This window comes from Solanum pennellii, chromosome 2, assembly GCF_001406875.1.
Source record: "Solanum pennellii chromosome 2, SPENNV200".
Taxonomy (NCBI): Eukaryota; Viridiplantae; Streptophyta; class Magnoliopsida; order Solanales; family Solanaceae; genus Solanum; species Solanum pennellii.
Genome location: NC_028638.1, coordinates 45,005,371 through 45,024,552, shown reverse-complemented (window position 1 = coordinate 45,024,552; position 19,182 = coordinate 45,005,371). Strand labels below are relative to the sequence as shown.

Here is a 19,182-nt window from a genome sequence, read left to right as displayed (position 1 = left end):
ACCCTAAAAAATGTTTTAAGAACAACAACAAAACAAAAAAAATTGAAAAAAACACTAAAATCAGTAAGTAAATAAATAAGGAATCTGAAAAACATAATACCCAAATCAATGTTAATCTTCAAATCAAATCTTGCAACGAAATTAAATGAGAATAATAGAAAATATTAATATATTGAATCGAAAATCTATGGAATTGATTTGGAAGAATGTTAGAGAGAGAAATTGAAAAGAAGAGTAAGAAAAAAGAGAAAAATCTTGGGATTTGATTAGGAAAAAAGTAAGAGAGAGAAATTGATAAGCTTAAGAAAAGAGAGAAAAAAATAAAATGACATTAATATCTATCCAATTACATAAATATAGGAACATGTGTAATATATGAGAGAAAAAAAGGGTGTAAATAATTAGAGAGAAAATATTAATAATATCAGAATAATTATTTATTTTTAAAATAATGACATTTCTGACATGTTTACTAATATTATTAAAGTATAAATATTATCACTAAATAAGTTGGTTTTTTTGACTAGCCCTATTATTTAATATATTCCACATTTTATTAGCATGTACTATTATTTTGCAAATAATATATATTAATAATTTACAACAAATTTAATATTCAATAGTTAATAATTCATGTATTATAATCTCTACATAACAAAATAATACCTACATAACTAATATCCGTATAACTAATGCCCGCATAATTAAACTCAACGTAACTAAATCCTCAATAACTAAATTCTGCATAACTAATACCTACATAACTATACCTTGCATAACTATACATGCATAACTAAATCCTGCATAACTAATATCTATATATAAATCCTGCATAGCTAATACCTGCATAACTTAACCCTGCATAACTAATACCTGCATAAATTAACCCTACATAACTAATACATGCATAACTCTAACCAGTAACTAAACGAATTCTTAGTTAATTATTTATTCACGTCTCTTTCTATTTTCGAAACTACCCCATAAAATTATAATTCAATCATTTTTTATTTTGATTTTAAGTTTTCGTCAACTTGTAGAAAAACACTTAGGGTTTGTAACTTGAAGATACATTTAGGACATTTAATTCACATTTTGAGTTGTGGTAAGGACATGCTTAATTCTCTCTATTAATGAAATTTAAGTGACAACACGATATTATTAGTCGAAATATATTGCTTATACATATGTGACATATTTTCATTGACATTTGTTTTGACTAAATATGTTATGTCATTTTGATATGTGACATAATTTTATTGACTCTTTTATCTGTTTGGATATCCACATCAAAAATTGGTGTATGCTAATTAAATTATTACATATGACTTCTCAAATTTTGTAACTCTTTGGGTATTAAAGAAAACAACTTAAATATATATCATTTAAATGTTGAATAAAATGTATGTGTATATTATACATAGATAGAGAGATGAAAAGGCTTTTCAATTAAGTTGAGTTATGATTACTTTTAATAAAAGAATAAAATGATTGATCAACTTGTAAAGGATATTTTAGTAATTCCATAGATTTATCAACCCAATGAAATTTTTTATTTCAAAATTTGCATGACACTGTAGCTGTAATTTGTAAATATCAAGATTCTGCAGAAATGAATGATATTCCACAGTTGTTACTCTGTGCATAAAATAGATGTAGTAATCATCTTTAAATAAAACTAATACAAGTATATACTTTTATAAACTTTAAAACAAGGCTTAGATTGTTATTAACTAGGAAACTTTTATTTCTATGCAATGAGAAGATGAGTTGTAACCCAAAGCTACCGAAGTTACCAATGTTCTATCAATAAGTTCATGACTAATAAAATTAAAGTAGGACATAGTTATATCAGCTGAAAAAAACTATATAAGACAAAGTTCTACAGAGGAGTTTTTACTACATTCCAAACTCATGGCGTTGATGGTTTTCCTGATTACGCTCTTGTTCGTTGTAAGTTCTCATTTATCGTTCATATTAGCTGCTGATCATCTTTCTCAGCAGAGCAATTCAGAAATCTATATTGTTCGCGTTGAGTCATCTGATAATTTACATGACTCGCACCAGTATTCATTATTGTCTGATGTGTCCTCACGTGTAATATATTCCTATCGGAATGTCTTCAATGGTTTTGCGGCTAGATTATCACCAGATGAAGTGAAGGGACTGGAAACGAAAGATGGCTTTATTTCCATAAGACCTCAAAGGGTATTACGAGTACAAACAACTCACAGTCCTAGCTTCTTAGGATTGCACCAGAATTTAGGCTTCTGGAATACGTCTAACTATGGTGAAGGTGTGATTATTGGTCTGTTGGATACTGGAATTTATCCGGAACATCCTTCGTTTGATGATGAAGGAATGCCTCCTCCTCCTGCTAAGTGGAAGGGGAAGTGCGAGTTTAACTTCACAGCATGTAACAACAAGCTCATTGGAGCAAGAGACTTTTTGAGTGTTGAAGATGGGACGCCTTTAGATGAAAATGGGCATGGTACACATACTTCAAGTACGGCTGCTGGAAATTTCGTTGATGGAGCGAATGTGTTTGGCAATGCTAATGGCACAGCGGCGGGCATTGCACCTCGTGCTCACTTGGCTATGTACAGAGTTTGCAATCCAAGTGGCCTGTGCTCAGAAAGTGACATGTTAGCCGCGATGGATGCTGCAATTGAAGATGGTGTTGATGTCATATCCATTTCTATTGGTGGACTTTCTACTCCTTTTTGGGATGACAATGTTGCACTTGGTGCATTTAGTTCTATGGCAAAGGGAATTTTCGTAAGTTGCTCAGCTGGAAATGAGGGTCCAGGTAATGCTACCTTATCTAATGAAGCCCCTTGGATTCTCACTGTTGGTGCTAGCACGATCGATAGACAAATAAAGGCAACCGTGGCACTTGGAAACGGCGTAGAATATGATGGTGAATCAACTTCTCAACCAAATGATTTCCCTCCAACATTACTACCAATCGTCTACCCAGCATTGAACAGCACTTATTATGGTGCTTTTGCTTGTAGCCCAGAATCACTTACAAATGTTGAAGGCAAATTAGTGTTGTGTGGAGCGGGTGGCGCAACAGCAATTGCAAAAGGACAGCCTGTGAAAGATGCTGGTGCTGCTGGCATGATTCTAATGAACGAAGATATTGAAGGCTACACTATACCTGCACACGATTATGTTCTTCCAGCAACACGCATCAGCTATGCTGATGCACAAGATCTCATAGCATATATAAACTCGACATCAACCCCTATGGCCAGTATTTTATTTAAGGGCACTGTAATTGGAAACAAACATGCTCCTTCAGTTGCTTTCTTTTCATCCAGAGGGCCAAGCAGAACAAGTCCAGGCATATTAAAACCAGATATCATTGGCCCGGGATTCAATATCCTTGCAGCTTGGCCGACCTCCATAGAAAACAATACTCATACAAACTTGACATTTAACATGATTTCTGGCACATCCATGGCTTGTCCTCACCTTGCTGGAGTTGCAGCTTTGCTTAAAAGCGCTCATCCAGATTGGTCTCCAGCTGCTATTAAGTCCGCGATTATGACAACTGCTGGTCTAGTTAATCTCGGCAATAATCCAATCGAGGATGAAAGACATTTACCAGCTAACATCTTTGCAATTGGAGCAGGACATGTAAATCCATCAAGAGCAATGATGCTGGTCTAATATATGACATCCAGCCTCATGATTACGTGCCTTATTTATGCGGCTTAAACTACACAGATCAACAAGTTAGCGCAATATTACAAAAGAAGGTAAATTGCACAATTAGTATACCCGAGGCAGAGCTAAACTATCCTTCATTTTCGATCAAACTTGGATCAGAGACTCAGGAATATACCAGGGCTGTGACTAATGTCGGTGAGGCTATTTCGACTTACACTGTAGAGATTTCACCACCAGAAGGTGTTGAGATAACTGTAAGTCCTACCAGTTTGCACTTCTCTGAAGTAAAGGAGAGGATAACCTATCAAGTAACGTTTAAACGTTCAGCATCTAGTACCGTCAGCAACGCGAACTTTGTGCAAGGATATTTGAAATGGTCATCAAATAAACACTCTGTTCAAAGTCCCATTGTAGTTATTTTGGAGTAGTGAAAGCACCAGCAGGCTTCTCAATAAATTCCAGAAGATAATTATGTATACCTGCTTGAGATTTGAACTTGACTTAATAACACAAATTTCCTTTTCTTCTTGCAGCAACTCTCTTTAATAATTTTATGATGGCATAGAGTGAACTTCAATATCAAAATTGAATTTGAAAAACTTAATAAGATGAGTGGGTGAAATTTGAATACAATACCACCATAATATTATATTAAGTGATTACTTTCCCATATGGTAGGTATACTGGTAGGTTTCTCTTATTAAAATTGAATTCTCTCGGAGAATTTGATAGTAGTGTTAAGAGTTAATTACATAATATCAGTATTTTTTTTAATTACAAAAGTTCTTTAAATTTGATGGAATCTGGATACATCACAAAATGCCCCTATACGTCATATCTTGATTTTAGATATATCCCCCTCAACATCTCGATATATCGCATCTCAATTCTGAACACATCATTCAATACCCCGATACATCACGCAATGTGATGTATCTAAGGATATGAGAGAGTAGGGATTTAGTAATTTTGTCAAATGGAATTTTAGAAAATAAGTTGTGTATTAGGTAATTTAATTCCCAATTTTTTTTAAAACCGAAAGAGCTAATTACATTTTATCCCTACTCTTTTCCAAATTACAAAAATTTCTTAAATTTGGTAGAATCGGAGTACATCCCAAAACGTCCGAATACATTGCGTTCTGATTTCGAAAACCTCATTCAACATTTCAATACATCGTGTCTCGATTTTAAATGCATCACTCATACTTCGTATACGTGTCAATACATTGTATCGGACCGATACATCACATCAAGATATATCAGAGAATAGAAGGAAGTAAAAATTCCTATAGTTTCTTAAAATCGTATAAATTTTTTTTAAAAATATAATAACATAAGTTGTGTAATCAAGTAATTTTTCCTCTTAATAAACAAATGGTAGGAAACTTAAAAGATGATTGGACACAAGGGAAGTATGTATTTGTGTGTAAAGGTGATAAAATTAGCCGGTGAAAATATAATTCACATTAAAATTTGAGCAAATCATTAAGGAAAAATATGCATTTGTATGTAGAGGCCATTTCAGTTCAATCCATCAAAAATTGGAGTGCGATGTAATCAAATTGACTCCTGAAAAATTTTGTTAAAATATTTATAAAGAAATATATTTTTATTTGATATATTATATATAGTCTAAATAAGGAAAACATAATTTTATTAGATACTAAAAATTATAAAAAAACAACTAAAGTAATTAAAACTTAATAAGAACTAAGCAAGTTGAGCCGCATTTTAACCTTTTCAATCGAACTACTTCTAAGCGGATAAAAAATTCATTCATTTATCAATTCAACTTATTTTTATCTACTCAATTGAATTAACTTGCTTATTTAACATCTCTATTTGTGCTACGTGACAAAAGTCTTTAGCCTGCAAATGATTGGTTTTTACAAAACAAAAAAAAAAACTATTAATTTCTAGTCGGCAACCCAAAAGCTCCAGATGCCTATGCCTTTATGTGGCGTTTATTTCATAGCCCAAAAGGGATTTTTAAATTAATCCAATTGGAACGTCGATACTAATTTAAAAAACAGTTACTTTCTCAAATAAATAATAGTAACTACTAAACAAAGAATATATAATAATTATCGTTAAATAGAACACCAGAGCAACATCCACTAATTGATGAACAATTCAAAGTTATAGGAAACCAAAATTGTTAATTAGTAATAATCTCCGTTGATTTTTAAGTGTCATGTTATGCTTTTTGAAATTAAATATTCAAAAATTATACAAAAGTACTATAATCCTCATCTTTTACATATTAATATGATAAAAAAAAATATCGTAAAATATTAGTTAAAATTATTATAGTTTGATTCTGAAACCGTGACAATTAAAAGCAGACATAGGTAGCTCAAGTCAAAATAACTTTTGCACTATTATAAATAGACGTGGTTTAACATATTATGTTGCAGAAGAAAATTATTGAGTTCAGAAGAATACTTACAGAGTATGACTCCCATATTAGTTTATCTAAGTGTTGTTTCCATATTTTTCCTTCAATCCTTGGTTATATTTGCTAGTCATGAAAACAACAAAGAGATTTACATTGGAGCAAGATATTTCCATGAATTTGGTAATGGGACGCCACTAGATGAAAATGGTCATGGTACACATACTTCAAGCACTGCTGCTGGAAATTTTGTGGATGGGGCCAACTTTTTAGGCCTGGCTAATGGCACAGCATCTGGTATGGCTCCGCTTGCACACGTTGCCATGTATAAAGTCTGTAATGCTAGTCTTATTTGTTCTGAAAATAATATATTGGCTGCGATTGATGCTGCAATTGAGGATGGAGTCGATGTATTATCATTTTCCATTGGAAAAAATTCAACCAATTTTTGGTCAGAGGTTGTTGCACTAGGTGGATTTACTGCTATGCAGAAGGGGATTCTCGTCAGCTGCTCAGCTGGCAATGCAGGTCCCATACCAGGCTCTGTGTTTAATGGAGCTCCATGGCTTCTCACAGTTGGTGCAAGTACTACTGATAGAAAACTAAGAGCGACCATACGTCTTGGAGATGGCAAAGAAATTGACGGGGAGTCAGCTTTTCAGCCCAAAGACTTCTCCGAGACCCCATTACCACTCATTTATCCTGGAACAAATATCAGTGATCCGACTGCTGCATTTTGCAGCCTGGAGTCACTGAAGAATATTGATGTCAAAGGAAAAGTTGTGTTGTGTACATTTGGTGGTAAGATTACTAGAATTGGCAAGGGAAGTTTCGTGAAGGATGCTGGCGGTGCTGGAATGATACTCATGAGTAGTGAACCCTTGGGGTTCACTACCTTAGCTGATCCGCATGTTCTTCCAGCAGCACATGTCAGCTATGCAGATGGAAAGATCAAAGACTACATCAATTCAACATCAAACCCTCTGGCCACATTTTTATTCAAGGGAACCATATTTGGAGATGATCATGCTCCAGCAGTTGCTGGCTTTTCAGGCAGAGGCCCGAACTTGGCAAGTCCTGGCATTTTAAAACCAGATATTATTGGTCCTGGTGTTAACATTCTTGCTGCATGGCCAAAATCCATTGAGAACAGTACCGACACGAAATCTACTTTTAACCTTTTATCTGGCACCTCAATGTCTTGTCCTCACGTATCTGGAATTGCAACGTTTGTAAAGAGTGCATACCCTGATTGGTCTCCAGCTGCTATCAAATCAGCAATCATGACAACTGCTGATCTTGTGAACCTCGGTGAAAAAACAATTGAGGATGAAAGGGGTGTTCCTGCTGACTTCTTTTCCACTGGTGCAGGACATGTTAATCCGTTAAGAGCAAGTGATCCAGGCTTAGTATATAACATGCGGCCCGAGGATTATGTTCCTTACTTGTGTGGTTTAAACTACTCAAACAGAGCAGTTAGTATGTTTGTATTGAGAAAAGTGAACTGCTCATCAGCCATTCCTGAAGCAGAACTAAATTATCCTTCCTTTTTCAATTGGACTTGGATTAGAAGCTCAAACATATACGAGGACTGTGACTAATGTTGGTGAAGCTGTCTCGTCCTATGTTGTGGAGATTGTGCCACCACAAGGAGTTGATGTGAGAGTTGACCCTCCTCTATTGAAATTTTCCGAGTTGAACCAGAAGAAAACATATCAAGTAACATTTAGCAGATCAAGTACTTCAACCATCAATGCCACTTTTGTTCCAAGGATACTTGAGATGGACTTCATCCAAGCACTTCGTTAGGAGCCCAATCGTAGTTACCTTAAAGTAGTGAGGAGGATTAATTTTCATAACAGTTCTCCATACAACAATAAGGAAATCTTACTTCTCTTTCTTAGTTAGTAGATCAGATTTACCTTCATGTACTTTTAGAAGCCATTCAATTTGGTTTCAAGATTTACTTGTCCATCTATTGTACGCCCCTTCGAATGCATATCGAAATGAGTATCTTTTCGTTAAACTTTACTGAAGTGCTGTAAAACTATATACAAATCAATACACGAAAACGATAACTACATGTAAGCTTTGTCATGGGTAACCTTAAAATAAATGGCAAATAACATGATTTAACTAGACAAACTACACTAACAGTGCAACAGCTATTCAAACCTGGCTATTTTAAAAGCCATTCAGAGGTGGATGCAGCTTTAAGTTATTGGGTTCATCTAAATCAATTACTTCCAATGCGGAGCATAAATCTGTGTGCATCCACTAAAATTGCAACAAATTTGTAGACACAAGCCTATGAGCTTAAATCCTGAATCCGCCTCTGAAGTCAATACCTAGTTATTCCCAGCTCATAGATATGATAATATGAACATTTATTATCACAGACTAAATGTCAGGTGACACTGTAATAGATCATTTTCTAAATATTTCCCAGCCTGGGAAATTAGTTGACAATGAGCTGCCAATGCCTAGTCCTTAGTGATTAATGACACCTCTAAACTGTGTCCATAAGAATATGTTAATTTTAATTGCATAAATTTCACAGAAAAAGGTAGAAAAATTAAATGAAATAGAACCGTTCAAGTTTTAACAAATGTTACTTGGTAATCTTCCTTTGTGCTATTGTTTCATTGGACTTCATGCTTTTGTAGTTTCATTAACTCTAATCATTGTGCATTCACATGAACTTATCATTCATAACAGAATGCAAATCCTTTGTTGAAACCGAGCAAACCCCACAAATATTTTACTTTAACCACAAAGCAGAGAAGTGATTCTTGAAGTCATCCACAGTGCTTGTAAGCAAGTCCTTGGATTTATTTCCATCAGATAAGATTCCTCCTACAATAAATATTCAGCCTGCAAATCATTGGATATTCCCAAGTGAAACACGTTAGATAATCAAAATTAGTTTGCAGCCGCCTAGTTGAAAAGATTTTTTAATTGCAATAAAAACCAAAGCAAGCTCCAAATGGCTTGTCTTAGGCTTTCATTTCTTAGCTCAAATAGAGATTGCCTTTCAAGCCAATTGGAGAATTCAGAACCAATCACATCCTTCTCAAAACTTCAGTGTCACTCAAATTCTTTCGATTACTTCAATACTGAAGACACTGTTAAAAAAAATGATGACAAAACCAATCATAAGAAATTGACACTATATATATGTGGTTTACAAGAAATGTGGCTCATTAATTAGCACTGATAAACATGGATTTGGAACTTCTTTTAACTGTCATCTTTACTCTCAGTCTTTATTCTTCATCCATACATGCAAGTAATACCAATCAGCAGAGCAACAACTCAGATGTTTGCATAGTCCATCTTGAGTCATTTCATGGACAACTTCTCTCTGACTTGGATAGTTTACAAATGTGGCACCATTCTTTTCTGCCCCCAAAGAAAACGAGTCCAAATGATTCTGCATCCTCCCACATAGTTTACTCTTATCGCAATGTCCTTAATGGTTTTGCAGCTAAACTAACACCAGATGAAGAAGAGCTTCTGCAGGAGACAGAAGGGATCATATTAGTGCGGCCACAAAGGCTTGCATGCACGGACCACCCACAGTACTCATTTTATGGGCTGCACCAGAACTTAGGCTTCTGGAAAAGTATAAACTATGGTAAAGGTATGATTATTGGATTTTTAGACACTGGGATAACACCCGATCATCCATCATTCAATGATGAAGGAGTGCCTCCTCCACCGACAAAGTGGAAGGGCAAGTGTGAATTCAACTTTACTACAGCCTGCAATAACAAGTTCATTGGAGCTAGATATTTCCAGGAGTTTGGAAATGGGACGCCTTTGGATGAGAATGGGCATGGCACACATGTTGCTAGCACAGCTGCTGGAAACTTTGTCAGTGGTGCCAATGTTTTTGGACTTTCTAATGGAACAGCTTCTGGCGTGGCTCCCCTTGCTCATGTTGCCATGTATAAAGTCTGTGACATTAGCGCTGCTTGTTCTGAGAGTGACACATTTGCTGCTATGGATCTGCAATCGAAGATGGTGTTGATGTAATTTCTATTTCCATTGACGATATCTCTAGACCTTTCTGGGATGACTCTATTGCACTCTGTTCATTTACTGCAATTCAAAACGGCATTCTAGTGAGCACCACAGCTGGAAATATGGGCCCAGAACATGGCACAGTAGCAAATGGAGCTCCATGGCTTCTCACTGTTGGTGCTAGCACCACTGATAGAAAACTAAGGGCAACAGTACTGCTGGGGGACAGTGAAGAAATTGATGGTGAATCAGCTTTCCAACCTGAAGACTTCTCTCAAACTCTGCTTCCATTAATTTACCCTGGAAAAAGTTATAGTGATCTGATGGCCCCATTCTGCAATGCCGAGTCTTTGAAAAACATTAATGTGAAGGGAAAGATAGTCTTTTGTGAAGATGGTGGTAAGATAAACGGACTTGATAAAGGACATTTTGTGAAGGATGCTGGGGGTGCTGGAATGATACTCATGAATGAGGAACCACAAGGCTTCACTACACAAGCTGAACCTCATGTTCTTCTAGCAGCACATATCAGTTTTATTGATGGCCTGAAGATCAAAGCCTACATGAATTCAACATCAACCCCTGTGGCTTCATTTTTGTTTAAAGGAACTACACTGGGAGATGATCATGCTCCAGCAGTTGCAGCCTTTTCATCTAGAGGCCCTTTTCCAGAAAGCCCTGGCATATTGAAACCTGATATTATCGGTCCTGGTATTAGCATCCTTGCAGCATGGCCAACGTCTGTGGAGAATAATACCAACAAAAAGTCTACCTTTGACACATTGTCTGGCACTTCAATGTCCTGTCCTCACCTTTCAGGAGTTGTAACATTGATCGAGAGTGCACATCCAGAATGGTCTCCAGCTGCTATCAAGTCTGCAATCATGACAACCGCTGATCTGGTAAACCTTGGAAATAATCCCATTGAAGATGAAAGGGGCCTCCGTGCTGACTTCTTTGCAACTGCTGCAGGCCACGTTAACCCATTAAGAGCAAATGATCCGGGACTGATCTATGACATCCGACCAAATGAGTATATACCTTATTTATGCGGATTATACCCAAATAGAGCTGCTGGTTTGATTGTTTTGCAAGAAGTGAACTGCTCATCAACCACTCCTGAAGCAGAATTAAACTATCCGTCCTTTTCAATTAGACTTGGATCTGATTTACAAGCATACACAAGGACTGTGACCAACGTTTGGGAGCCTGTATCATCTTATACTCTGGAGATTGTGCCACCCAAGGAGTTGATGTGAAAGTTGAGCCTTCCACCTTACACTTCTCAGAGATGTACCAGAAGATAACATATCAAGTAACATTTAACCGATCAATTCCAAACATTAATGCCACGTTCGTTCAAGGATTTTTGAAATGGACCTCATCCAAGCACTTTGTTAGGAGTCCAATGGTAGTTAACTTGGTACCATGAAGAAACTCTACAAGCACCTCCACACTATTCTATACATCAACGGTAATTTATTGGTCTCAAGACCGTAGGTTAATTTTATTTGTCTATTTCTCTCATCGGTTTTCCTAGAAGCTTATCAGTTAGCTTGCTTCAGCTATTGTGTTAATGAAAGACAATATTTCCATAGGCTTGTTCTGAGTATATTTAAAAGTTCAATATGGAAATAAGTTGCATTGACTTAACTCCAAAATGAACTCTCCAACAGCCGCTCAAAACGTGGGGAGCATATCCTCAATCTAGATTCTTGTTTATCTCACTACAAAATACTAGTAAGAATCAAACTTCTGCAACATATAGACCTGTTGTCATCACAGACGTTCAACCAACACAGCAGAACTAATATGAAAGTTTGTCATTTCCAAAGAATGAAGTTCCAATGTGAAGTTAGTCTAGCTACTTCTAACACAGGTTGTGAACCACCAAGAACTAGTATAATGAATATTTTTGCAACAAAATTTACAAATTACAGTAACTTACAGAGTGCTAGGACATTGACTTAAAGCAACAATATACTCATATGTATGGCTGAGCTAGATATATCAAAGATTGCACGCACGCTTATTATGAGTAGCCCAGTGCAGGCTACTTTTGTTATCTGGGTCCTGAAAGCTCAATTGGTTCAAAGGTAAATGAGGATTCTTCATGAATATCACTAAAATTCCTAGAGAAGCTGAAAGCACTTGTTTGACATATGTTGCTTCCACCTTGTGATTCGTCCACATGCCCCATTTGTTCTGTAATACCTTCCAGGATTCTCAAGACTTCCGACATCTTAGGCCGACTATTGGGGTTAGATTGAGTACACTGTAGAGCCAATTCAACTGTTTTCTCTAGCTCCTCTGCATTAAAACATCCTCTAAGATCCCTATCCGCAAGCATCTCCACTTTCTTTTCCTCAAATAAATTCCGGACCTGTAAATTGGACAGTTCGTCAGAATGAATAGGCCCGAATAATAGACATAACAAACTCTGAGCTCTATCATGTTCTGAAAATCTTTAACCCACATAAAACAGCCTGAGAAGGAAGAAAAATCATAATTGAAGAAGCATAGAACTGGTACCTTTTCTCATACATGGTAGTTCAGACTTCATGATAACATAATAAATATCAACCAAATAAGTTAACCAAGGGCTTAAAGTATGCAAGTGTAACATTATATGTGATAAAAAATCAACCAAATAATTTATATTCAAGGGCTTAAAGTATACAACAGTGAGGACTAATACACAGCAATAATTTTGTTGCACTGATCAGCAAGTGATTCAAAAACCTTGAAAATGTTGTCCATAAGCCCTTAGATCATGAACCAGATTATGCAGTCAGCAAAATGAACAAGATTTCGAGCAATGATTCAGAATCTAGAAACTGTACTTCTCTCATAAGATGTGGAGCAACACTAGTTATTGCATCAATTTTAGTGAAAATTTCAAACTCAAATATTGATTATGATTATGACTCAAACAACATCCTGCTTCAAGATTAGCTATTAACTGGTTGGTCAAATAAAGTAAGAAATTATATGCACAACTATATAAAGCTTCAAACAGTAGGAGGGTCGAAGCTACAAACCCGGTCAAGAATAGTTCCTTTCTGACCCTGACCAATTCCTGCATCTAATGCCTTGTGTCCTGTAATGAGTTCCAAAAGTAGTATCCCGTATCCAAAGACATCCGTCTTCTCAGATGATTGGCCAGTTGATAGATACTCTGGGGCTATATGACCTATAGTACCACGAACTGCAGTTGTAACATGTGAATCTCTACAGTCTAAAAGCTTAGCAAGACCAAAATCACCAACAACAGCTTCAAAACTTTCATCAAGCAGAATATTAGCTGCCTTAACATCTCTGTGAATTATTTTAGGATTACACTGTTCATGCAAATACAGAAGACCTCTGGCAGCTCCAAGAGCTATATGCATGCGCTTTCTCCAATCCAAAAACGGTTTATCCCGGCCATTGTCTGGTAAATAACAAAAGATTATGTGAGAACAGAGCAAAAGATGACACAGTCACTACATCAAGCTAACGTGTTCATACACCTAAAAATTGACTTGAATTGGTCATGCTAAAAATTAATGACAACACGACTGTTACCTTACTGCCAAATAACAATTTATTTTGTTCATGTATATTGTAAGTTGATACCATAATTGACATTAGCGTTTCAGAAGGTGGATAGAAACTGTCACATAAAAATTAAGCTTAATAACACGTAAGGTGGCAATAGATTGCTAGAGGCATGCCTACTTAGGTAATGCACTACATCAGGAGTCTTAATTGCAATGGATACAAAAAAAAAATCATATAGTCAACCCCAACTAATTTGGGTTTGATGCATTGTTGATTGAATATGTTGATAATAGATTTCATTCCACTTTCACAAGAAACATTGACAACGGAAATCCAATCTAACTATCTGGGATAATCAATCAAAAGTTGATTTCATCATAGGGCCCTGGTGTTTAAGATGTACAGTAAAAATATAGCACAAAGTCCTGGATTTCCATAAACCATGACCTTTCAATAGTTTTTGCCAGATTAACATTGAGAGCACTAGGAATAATTAAAATGCATATGTTAGACTTGATCAGTTAAGCATTCCATTGTGACAAGAAAAAAGAGTGCTTCAGCAAAAGCACCAAGCAAATATACTTCAAAGCAAACCTCTCAAGCAATCGGCAACGCTCCCATTTGGCATATAAGGGTAAATAAGTAATCTTTCCTCGGGAGTCGTACAGAATCCATACAGACGTAGAAGGTTCCGATGCACAGCCAAGCCTATCATCTCAACTTCTGTTTGAAACTGCACTTCTCCAGTGAAAGTTGGATCTCTCAATCTTTTGACAGCCACTACTGTCCTATTTGGAAGGTATCCTTTGTAGACCACTCCAAATCCACCTTGTCCTAGTATGTTCTTAGAGCTGAAATTTGCAGTTGCAATTTGCAGTTCACGAAATGAAAATCTCTTCAGGTGGCCAGCAGCAAACTCACAATCGTGTTGCACTGCAGATAAAATGATCAGAGACTCAAAATGTATCTAGTCTTAATGTGCAAGAAATCAGAGATGTGTTTCCAATCTTGTAATTACCATATCCTGTGAGGACACGAGATCTGTACCAATGCACCCAACAAACAAGAAGCATGACTGTAACTATGAATGTGCAACTGACCCCTACGATTACAGAAACAACCCATCGATGATGATTGCTAATCCTCCTGTCTGAAGATGTTTCTGCATGGTAAAAATAGAGTTTGATTAAAAAGCATCAGCCTCAATATAATGACAAGTTCTGGTAAAATTTCAACAATACCATTTACTGCTTTTGGCACACCCCCACAAATTTGTGTGGTCAATGCAGAGCAAAGAAATCTGTTTCCTGCAATACTAAGGCAACAACCAAAATATAAGCTGAGAATACAAAAGAACATGAAAGGTTGCTAGAAAGATGCCAAGGGGAAGATAATCAACAAGCATTGCAAGCAGGACAGAAAACTTCTATAACCAGACAGTATCTCAAGGCAAATATTCTGCTTGACATTAACATATTAGCAATATAGGAATTATACCAAACATGCATCATGGAAGTTCCATAAGACCAGGTAAGAAGATAATACTTCAATAATAAGATTTGAGATATTATTTCTTTCTTTTTCTTTTTCTTTTTGATAATGAGATTTGAGATATTACTTTTTTTATTATTATTATTGATATGAGATTTGAGATATTACATTTTTTTTTAATTATTATTGATGATGAGATTTGAGATATTACTTTCAGGTTTGAAAGAACTGACTGCTGGTTTCCAGTGAAGGGATATACCACAACAACAAACAGGAATGCAAGATTACAGATGCTAAAACTATAGAAACCATAACTTTATTACGAGAGAAACATTATTTGTGGCACTGCGCCATATGGCATGTCGCAGATGCAACAATATTGAATCAAGCTTCTATTTTGCAGTTGAATTTAAGATTGAGGTGTTTATCTTAAACACCATTAGTGAATAAGATTCTGGCACAGTACTGTGGCATATACCATCCTCCTCACTGTAGAAGTGTAACCTGAATTCCTTGATTCATCAAACTAGATACCTGAAGGATTCTTCCAGTTCACCGACAATTGAGGACCAAACATTGAGACGACAGAATAATATTTCCTTGTATCTTACCTGTAGTCTTTGGCCAAAATTTTTGGTGTTGGACCACTTAGGTTATTGAATGATAAGTCCCTACACAACACCATCCACAGTTTATTTAACTCTCATCTAGCCCTTGTATTGGACATATAAATGTCATGGATGGAAGACATACAAGAATGAAAGACCTGAAAGGTATGCCACAGGTTTAGGAATTTGACCAGACAATCTGTTCCTGCTAAGCCTCCTGAGAATTTGACACACCAGAGGATTACATACACAGCCAACAGAGGAACTGTAACATACGAGTAATAAAGATAGAACAAATCAAGAGTTTAGCTACACTCACAAGTAATTTAAATAAATCAGGCGACCCAACGCCCTAGGAATTCCTCCATCAAACTGATTACCAGACAAATCAAGGGTCAGCAGTTCAGTGAGCTGTCCAATTTCAGCAGGAATCGGACCAGATAAATGATTATTCTGCAACAACCTACAATAAAACCAATGCAAAAATGACTTTATCAGATCATATTAAAAGATATTTTTCAATATTATCTTACAAATAATAAAGCACTTAATGTGACTCCTAATAGTATTAGTAATTACTAAACTAAGTACTATGTGATTTTAACTTCAAGTATCTCCAAGATATATGTGAGCAGCATCACATCAAAATAAGAATAAAGTGGGAAATTCATGTCAAATTAGTCTTACATCGTCCGAAGATGAGTTAAATTCCCAATACTAGGCGAAAGTGTGCCAGATAATCCCATACTCGCCATTTCACTGCGAAGAATTATATAACCAAAGCATAATAATAAATTATTTCCACAGAAAGGGAAAAGAAATGGACAAGATGTAACAGAAAAGGAGAAAACTCACAGAGAAATAACAAAGCCTTCTGAAGAACAACCAACCATGTACCAAGTACAAGGATCAACAGAATTTATATCCCATCCATCTAACACATGATATTCATCTCTCATTTTATTCTTCATAGACATCAATGCTGCCACTGCTTACCCCACAATAAATTTAACAAATCTTTAAGTAAAGTTTCAATCTTTACCACTCTAAACTATGAAAACATAAACAAACAAATGCTTATAAACAATGCTAAGCAACAAACTTTGGATTTTTCTAGTAAAGTTTTAATCTTTACCACTCTAAACTATGAAAACAAAAATAAACAAATGCTTAAAAATAGTGGTAAGCAACAAAATTTGGATTTTCACAGGAAAAAGAAACAAGAAATGGTTGGATTATAGTAAAGTTATAATCTTTACCTTCATAGTTGACACCTTTAGGTGAAAGAAAACCCATGGAAACTGGAGTAGTGGCCACCCAATGAAGAAAAAATGAGAAAACGAGTAGCAAAGTTACCATTTGGATCCAAAAAGCTAATTAGCCAAAAGAAAGATTTTGGTGCAGAGCTTTCAGAAAAAGGTCCTTTTTAGAATTCATCATTGTACAGCACAGTAGAGTAGCACAATAATTTATATTTCCCTCGAGCTTATAAATGGGTGAAAAGTCTTGTTTGGTTTTTAAAATTTTTATTTAATTAAGAAAAGAGAATCCGAAGTACTAGTACCAATTTAACTATAAAAAATTGTTACTTGTAAAACTCTTCAGATTCATCCTACAAAGAGATGTAAATTCGTACTCTTTTTTTTTTTCATACTGTCATTTTCCTGTTTGTTGAATTTTTCTAAACGTTGTTGTTGTTTTTCCTTACTGTCATTAATAGTCCATTGAATAAATAGTCCCTCAACAAGCCAAATGGGAAACCCCACGAAATCATTGCAGCAACTAGCACTTTTTAGTATCATAAATGGATATGATATGATTTGATGGAATTCTATAATTTCAGTTCAAAATATTAAAATTGAATTATATTTAAATATGTATAAAATTTAGAACCCAATTACTAATCGTTAATATCTCTATGATGCAAATTTGACTTATTCGGATAGATAAAATATATTTTCTTCAAAAAAGAAAAACTTTTGGGAGGGGAATAAATGGAAAATAATAGTCTTACTCATAATACAAGTAAATTGTAATACGGTAAAGATATACAGTTGCACCTAACTCAACTTTAAAAAGCTAGAGATAAGCTACTAATATATGACATCTGAACTTAACTTATGAAGAGATGTTAATCCAAGTCTATATAAGGAGATCATTTCCCATCCCTTACTGATGTGGAAATTTCTAAACGAGGGTTCAACATTAATGAACAATAAATTGAAATCATGTAAAGATATAGCAACCGAACCTAATTCAATCTTAATTTATCTAAACTCATATAAAAGATCAATTGTCTTCTATCGATCCCAAACTCATATAAAAGACCAATCGTCCTCTACCGACTTGAAAATTCTAAACAAAGTAGTAGTGATTTTAAAAGTGGGTTGGAAAAGAAAATTAAGACAAAGTCTTGAGATTTGGGGAGTGTCCCCTTGTCTTCCGTAAGAGGAAATCAATAGTACTGTGTTTTTCCTATGAGATAAGCAACACTGTAAGGATAGTAAATCATTGGTTGGACTGTATTTTAACCAATCAAAAGAGAAACTATTGTGGGGGAAGAAGCACCGAATCATTTCATATAATATAAGTTTTGAAGTGCGAGATACTTTGACCCTTACAAAATGAAACAGACAACTAGTACGGATTCCCATACACACCCAAAAACTATTTCTCTTTAAATATAATATACTCAAATGATACACCATTAGAATATGTATCATAATATTTATTTCCTTTTTAACAATGGAAAAGGGTTATTAACCCAGTCCTTGGAGAGTTAAGTATTATTTCACCACTTTTATTATTCGACGTAGCGCTTAATGAATGGAGATTTTTAATAGAACTAAATTTACTTTCTATTTAATATTTACCAAACCCACTTAAAATAAAACCTGCCCACCCAATTTGAAACCCATTAACCCTAACCCAGTAGCTATCCTTGAAGCATAATACGACATAGTTTTTTTTTTTGCATTTTTAATTTCCGTCGAGAAGTTTTGATCAATTTGAAGCATCACATGTATCAATTGGGTGGCATATATTAACTATCGTCGACTACACCAATTGTCTGGAAGAAGTTGATAACAATAAGAAGGGGTTTTAGAAAGTTTGTTTGCAAGAAGAAATAATTTTGGTAGAAAATATCTACAGACTATTGAGTATATATTGATTGTTCTACTACTATCATGATTCATGATGAATAAACAGTAGAAGTAGTGACAAACTAGCTTGAACTTTTTTTCTTCAAAGTAAAAAGTTTCAATTTTCTTTCTACAGAAACTACTTCCACTAATGACATGATTGGTTACTAGAGTTCGTTCTTTGCATCGTGAACAAAATTATAAATACTACTATGAAACACTAGTGATTTCATATGATTGGTTACTAGTGTTCCCCTGCGGCCAAGCCAACACCAACTCTATAATGCTTTGACTTG

At 35.3% G+C, this 19,182-nt stretch overlaps 1 protein-coding gene and 3 pseudogenes across 1 annotated transcript; 3 read left to right on the top strand and 1 right to left on the bottom strand.

Annotated features, from left to right (window-relative positions):
- The first annotated feature begins 1,914 nt into the window (after nt 1–1,914).
- Nucleotides 1,915–4,106, top strand: LOC107010063 (annotated as a pseudogene).
- Nucleotides 4,107–6,134: 2,028 nt separating this feature from the next.
- LOC114073845 lies at nt 6,135–7,912 on the top strand (annotated as a pseudogene).
- Nucleotides 7,913–9,297: 1,385 nt separating this feature from the next.
- LOC107010062 lies at nt 9,298–11,533 on the top strand (annotated as a pseudogene).
- Nucleotides 11,534–11,909: 376 nt separating this feature from the next.
- Nucleotides 11,910–17,511, bottom strand: LOC107010978 (probable LRR receptor-like serine/threonine-protein kinase At5g45780). The gene is made up of 11 exons (XM_015210265.2): nt 17,003–17,511; nt 16,599–16,731; nt 16,431–16,502; nt 16,063–16,206; nt 15,889–15,960; nt 15,747–15,806; nt 14,886–14,959; nt 14,663–14,806; nt 14,239–14,577; nt 13,143–13,534; nt 11,910–12,484 (listed from the first exon to the last, which is right to left on the bottom strand). Exons 1-11 carry the CDS (start codon nt 17,100–17,102, stop codon nt 12,164–12,166), a joined length of 1,851 nt encoding a protein of 616 aa, XP_015065751.1. The 5' UTR covers nt 17,103–17,511; the 3' UTR covers nt 11,910–12,163.
- Between the last annotated feature and the right edge of the window lie 1,671 nt (nt 17,512–19,182).

Bases quoted from the DNA above. Each gene is read 5' to 3' on its own strand.
- LOC107010978 (XM_015210265.2), bottom strand. From the start codon at position 17,102: ATGGTAACTTTGCTACTCGTTTTCTCATTTTTTCTTCATTGGGTGGCC. The intron at 16,207-16,430 runs GTAAGACTAATT...GTTTTATTGTAG, and splicing joins TTAACTCATCTTCGGACGAT to GTTGTTGCAGAATAATCATT. The intron at 15,961-16,062 runs GTGAGTGTAGCT...TCAAATTCTCAG, and splicing joins CTGATTTATTTAAATTACTT to GAGGCTTAGCAGGAACAGAT.